At 37.6% G+C, this 6,000-nt stretch overlaps 2 protein-coding genes across 2 annotated transcripts in view; one reads left to right on the forward strand and one right to left on the reverse strand.

The window, feature by feature from the left end:
• Window positions 1-363: 363 nt before the first annotated feature.
• On the reverse strand, window positions 364-3,547 carry LOC111451767 (pentatricopeptide repeat-containing protein At1g79540). The gene has a single exon (XM_023092305.1). It carries the CDS (start codon window positions 3,222-3,224, stop codon window positions 774-776), a length of 2,451 nt encoding a protein of 816 aa, XP_022948073.1. The 5' UTR covers window positions 3,225-3,547; the 3' UTR covers window positions 364-773.
• Window positions 3,548-4,563: 1,016 nt separating this feature from the next.
• Window positions 4,564-6,000, forward strand: part of LOC111451718 — a 4,872-nt gene continuing 3,435 nt past the window's right edge. Inside the window, exons 1-4 of the mRNA XM_023092247.1 lie at window positions 4,564-4,943; window positions 5,043-5,177; window positions 5,268-5,305; window positions 5,420-5,486. Of these exons, the coding sequence (XP_022948015.1) occupies window positions 4,755-4,943; window positions 5,043-5,177; window positions 5,268-5,305; window positions 5,420-5,486 (429 nt within the window). The 5' untranslated portion in view covers window positions 4,564-4,754. The remainder of the gene's footprint in view (window positions 4,944-5,042; window positions 5,178-5,267; window positions 5,306-5,419; window positions 5,487-6,000) is intronic.

The raw sequence follows: 6,000 nt of genomic DNA on the forward strand, positions 1-6,000 counted from the left end.
ACCCTTATAAGGAATGCTTCGAATCTCCCAGCGGTCAAGAAAGAAAGCTTCTTCGTGAATCGAATATGTCTAGGAGAGAGAATAATGTTTCGCAAGTGAAATTAGTAGAAAGTACTGGTTTATGGAAATTCGAAGAACACGAAGTATATGATAGATAGATCATGAAACAAAATGCAGGCGATCGACTTTGCGGAACTTGTGCACAAGTATCAGCTATGTCTAATATGTTAAGGAAGTTGCCATTAGAAGGAAATCCTTAAATTTGTACAGTAAACCAAGTCAATGAAGTGAGTGAGTTGTGTATATTGTGGAGACAACCAGAATCATGAAAAATGCTCATCCAACACAGAATTAGTTTGCTCGTCGTGAAACAACAAAAAGAACATGCTTATAACATAGACTTGCAGCCATGTTTTCAAATCATATTCCTCATTCCAAGTAAATATCAGATAGTTGTACAAAATTGTAGAGTAAGAGTATGAAAAATTATCAACATTATTGGCACTCGTACCTGCCCTCCAACTTTAAGCCAACTTTCGACGTCCCAGAGCTCTCAATCGAGGAAGACGTATTTCAACAGCCCATCTTTGTCTCAGTAGAGTCTTTCAGTGGCATATTTCGGCCCAATTCTTTCGAAGTCATCGACCCTTTTCCCCGGTTGAACACCAGGTTCCTTATTTGCCATGGGCATGACCTCAAGTTTCAGGAAAGAAGAAGGGTGAAACTTGTTAAATTAGGAAGGACTAACTCCTCAAAACCATGTAGCAAGTCCTCTAATTACTTTCAACCATAGGAAATGTGGCATTTATGAGTCGTTGCTGTGAATTCGTCAACCGCTGCTCGTGTCTAGCTTTAGCTTTCAAGGACTTCCAATGATCATGAAGAAGTGACTTAGTACTGTGGTGGAGATAAGCATTCATATCATATCCAAAAGCCTCCATTCTACGTATAAGAACAAAAGCATGATCCTTTCTGTCCTCTAAATGAAGAAGATGCCTTAGCAGTTGGTTACAAATTCTAGGCATCAACATAGTGCCTGTTTCAAGTGTATAAAGGAAAACTTCCACAGCTAGGTCAAGTTTTCCTTCTACGCAAAGCCCACCAATCAACATCACGCAGCTTGCTGAACTTATAATCCTTTTGAAGTCCTTAAGAACAGAAAATATTGCAAAGGCTTCAGAAACCCTCCCTGCTTGACACAATCCAATGAGAAAAATGGTGTATGGAGCCAACTCGAAGTCTTTTGAGTTCAAGTCCATTTCGATTATTCTCGAGATCGCCTTTTCAAGGTCTCCTTTGTCGAAACTTTCCTCTACTACTTTGACCTTTTCATCTTTCCAGCCACGAAAATTCCTCAGATACTTCATCCAGACACTAAACGTGAGTGAAACCTTTTTTCTTCGACACGACCAAGTCATGATAGACTTGTAAACAGAAGGCTCAGGCTTGCACCCATCCTTTACCATTTGTTCGAAAATCCCTAGAGCGTCCTCGTCCCTACCGACTCTGTGGAGCCCGTCTATTAGAGTCCCGTACGTAACTGAATCTGGTAAGCGCCCTTTAAGTTGCATGTCCTTGAAGAGCTTGAAAGCACCATCGATGTTGTTGGTCTTGCAAAATCCATTGATTAGGATGTTGTAAGTTCTAATGTCTGGAAAAACTCCACTCTCAACAAGCTGCATAAGAAGCTTGTAGGCCTTATGAATCAACCCCGACTCGCATAATTGTTCCAACATAACTTGGAGATCGACAGTACCAAGAAGCTTATTGGCACCTTGCGAAAGTCGAAGGAACAAAGAAGGTTTTCTCCCTATCTCCATTTTGTAAAACAAAAGGTGAGCTTCCTTAAGCTTACCAGCCTTGCAAAATCCATCAATGAGAGAATTGAAGGTCACAACAGAAGGAAGGCATCCAAGCTTCTCCATTTCATTGAATACATGTTGTGCCTCATCAATTAACCCATTCTTACACATACCACAAATGAGAATGGAGTATGTGTGGTTGTTGGGGAAACAGTCGTGGTTTGAAATCTCGAGTCGAAGAGACTGGGCCTTATCCAAAAGACCCATATCACAAAATCCTCTAATTACAGCATTGTAACAAGTAGTATCTGGACTAAACCCTCTTTCCGTCATCTCATCCAACAATGCCAATGCCTCGTTAACCCGACCTTCTTGGCATAAGCCTTGGATCATTATAGTATACAAGATAACATCAGGCTCTACGTTTTTCCTCGAAAATTTTTGGTACCACATATGTGCTTCATCATATCTCCTAGCCCTAAACAAGCCATCAATCAAACAACTGTACCCTTTGACTCCAAGAATATGGCCATCCTTCTCAAATGATTTCAACAATGCAAAAGCTTCATCAAAATAACCTAACTTACAGAATCCATTAAGCAAAACATTGTAAGTGATTACATCTGGACTACAACCACTAGCTCTCATCTTAATGAACAATCTCTGTGCATCATCAATTTTCTTAGCTTGACACAACCCAGAAAGAATAATCGAATAGGTTATCTCGTTGGGCAATACGTCTCTATCAGTCATTTCATCAAAGAGTACAAGGGCCTCTTGAGTTTTACTAGTTTTACAGAATCCATGAATCAAAATGCTGTAAGTAACCACATTAGGATTCAAATTACATTTAAGCATCTGATTATACACAGCTAATGCTAACAAAAACGCTTCTCTTCGCACCAAAACATGCAAAATCAAATTGTAAGCATAAATATTGGGCTTACATTCAAAATCCTTCATCATGCCAAACGATTGGACGGCCTTCTCTGCCATGCCGGCTTTAGAATATGCCTCAATCAATACAGAGAAAGCGTCCGATGAAATTTCAGTAGAAGAATCCTTAAGCTCTTGAAGAGTTTTCCAATATAATTCAAAGGCATTGTCCTTTACTAACCTGTCAATGATCAAATTCTGCGAGGCGCTGCAGCACAGATGCCTTCTCCTCAACGACCAGATAAAAAGTCGAAATCCAAGTCGAGCATTCGGCTGTTCTTGAATGACGGAGGTAATTACATCAGATGATAGATGAGGGGCTATGATTTCCAATGCATCTTCAATGGGATCAACAGTTTCGATTATGGTGGAGACCTCATTGGAAGTAGCGATTGGGTCAGTGGACGTATGAAATAAGTGGAACCATGGAGGTTTTGGAACTAAATAGGTGACGACGGGTCGTAGAAATGTTGATCGGCGCTTCATCGACGGCTAATTTCTTCCGCCAGAACTCCCATTACTAACACGGAAAGTGATTTCTCACCGCGGAGAAGCAAAAATCACTGCTGTTTAGGGTTTATAAGAGGTCTTTGCTTCTCCAGTCTTCGAATCTATGACGGCGCTAGAAATTTGAGCTTCCAGATCGGCGGCAACTGAAAATGCTTCGAATGTATAGCCTTTGGAGTCTTGGATCTTTTGTTCAGTCGGCACTCCGGAGATCAAATCCAGCGCTTCCGCCAAATAGTGTTACTGCCGGACGAACGTTCAGGGCGTTTTTGACAAAATCACTCGATTGTTGAGAGTTTTGCTATCTAATCCAAAAACTTCTCAAATTTATTAATTCACCCCTTTAATTTTAAATTTTATATTAAATAAGTCCCTCAATTATAAATATCAAGTACATTTTCAAACTTCTAATAATTATTTAGATAAATAAATAAATAATATTAATAGAAAAAACTAGGGTGTACATCAATCCGACAACCCGGGTTCGTGGGACAAAACCCTCGAGTTGACCCGAGCAACCCAATCCAAATAAAAATAAAATATATAAATTATATTGAGAATCCTCAGATATTAATGGGCTTGCTAGCGTGATACTCTTTTTAATTTATATTAATTTCTTTTCTATTATTTTGTTATTTTAATTTCTTTTATATTATTTTTATCCTGTTATATACCATACAAATTATTATTTATTTAATTTCATGATCTATCCTTATATTTTTGTTACTTTAACTAATTCTAAAAAATATCTGTATTTAGTTGTCTTTTAATTTTATGACAATGTTGAACCATGTTAATATGTTATAATTTTTTCTTCTTATTTCTATCGAATTTATTATTTTTTTTTTGTTGTAAATAATTATAAATTGATTTGTGTTTGTTTACGAAATTTTAATATATTTTATATTAGATTGTATCTAAATAATTATAAAGTAAGGATTAATAAAACTTTACAAAAAAAAATTGTTATTTTAATTTCTTTAATATTATTTTTATCTTATTATATACCCTAAATTATTTAATTTCAATCATCTATCCTTATATTTTTGTTACTATCATCTTATTCTAAAAAAATATTAGTATTTAGTTGTCTCTAATTTTATCATGAAATACGTTAATATATTAGAATTTTTGTTCTTTATTTTTTAATTTTATTTTTTAATTATAAATTGATTTGTGTTTGTTTACAAAATTTTAATATGTTTTAGGTTAGATTGTATCTAAATAATAGCGATCGAGATTGAATTGGGTTGAGTTGGGAAAAGTTTTGTGTTGGGTTAACTTATTAACCAACCAAACTGTTCGGTCAAAAAATCCCTTAACCCTACTTCAGAAAAAAACGAGTAAAAGTCGCTTCACTTCCCTTGGGTTCCGACGGAGATGATAAAGGAGTTGGAGAGTGGTGGTTAAGAAGGAAGTGGGTGGAAACAGATTAACAATGGCCGCTGCCCTCTGAGCTTAACCTTCAAACTTCTTCCCCTCACCTTTCTTCTTGCCGTTGCAAACGGAATGTCACTGCCATGGTGGACCTCCGCCACTGCCCTTCCCTTTCCCCCTCATACTCGGCTGATTAATCACCATTGCAATCGCCTCCTCCACTCTTACATTCGTCTCGCAAAATCAAGCTCTTCTCCTTCGAAATCCACCGCTCCTAGAGCTCAATTGCTTGACGAATTCATTCAACTCAGCCACAACAAGGTAATCGTGCCTTCTTCTCACTCTGTATCGATAATTTCGTCTCTTTCATGTTCTTAATGGATGAATTTTGTCTTCAATTTGGCTTAATTTGTTTTCTAGGTCTTAGTTGCCGCCGGCGTGTCCGCTGCGATTGGGCAACTCGCGAAGCCTTTCACTTCTGTTCTTTTTTATGGCAGAGAGTTCAACTTTAGAACTGCTTTTGGAGCTGGAGGCTTCCCTTCTACTCACTCCTCTGTTAGTAGCCTCTATTTGCTTTGTATGTTCTGAATTCTTTCGTTAATATAATCACCACCGTCGCTGCTGTTGTTATGCCATGTGTTTCAGGCGGTGGTCGCCGCTGCCACTATTATCGGCGTTGAGAGGTAATCCGCTACTCAATATGCGTTTCTTTGTTGATTGGCTTTCGTTTCTAAGAAGTTATTTTCCTGTTTTTTCAGAATAACTTTTCATGACATTACTTAAGAATATAATCGCAGGGGTCTTGCAGATTCAATTTTTGGCATAACTGTAATTTACGCATCCCTTATTATGTATGATGCTCAGGCAAGTACGAAGGCTCTTCTTCTTCTTTCTTGTTTAGCGCACGTTCTACTTGTTAATAATCTTCCCGTCTCTTTTCCTGGCATCCTTCTGCGGATTAATGGTGATGTTTTCCCCATTTTCTATTGTGCTCTGCTAAGTAAGTTAATATGAACTTCTATTGATGAGGAACATCGATGGAAAGACAAACGGATCTCATAATTTTACCATGTGGACTCATATATCTCCTTTGTGTTCTGTATCTTTGAATTTATCTGGAGGACATCCAACGACCAATTTTATTGGGTAAATAATGGATATAGATCCTAAAAAAAATCAATACTTATGAACAAGTGTGACGAATCGAACGAAGTAAAGCAGGTCAATACCCTGTACTGAAGTTTTTATTTTTAGAGTTCAAATAAGCGGAATGGGGAATTCGAACCTCTTGATCTCTTGGTCGAGGGCACATCTTTTTAGTAGTTGTGCTATGCTCAATTTGACAATAGCCTTATGTACATCACAAATTCAATTGAGA

Source organism: Cucurbita moschata, unplaced genomic scaffold (assembly GCF_002738365.1).
Source record: "Cucurbita moschata cultivar Rifu unplaced genomic scaffold, Cmos_1.0 Cmo_Scf00013, whole genome shotgun sequence".
NCBI lineage: Eukaryota > Viridiplantae > Streptophyta > Magnoliopsida > Cucurbitales > Cucurbitaceae > Cucurbita > Cucurbita moschata.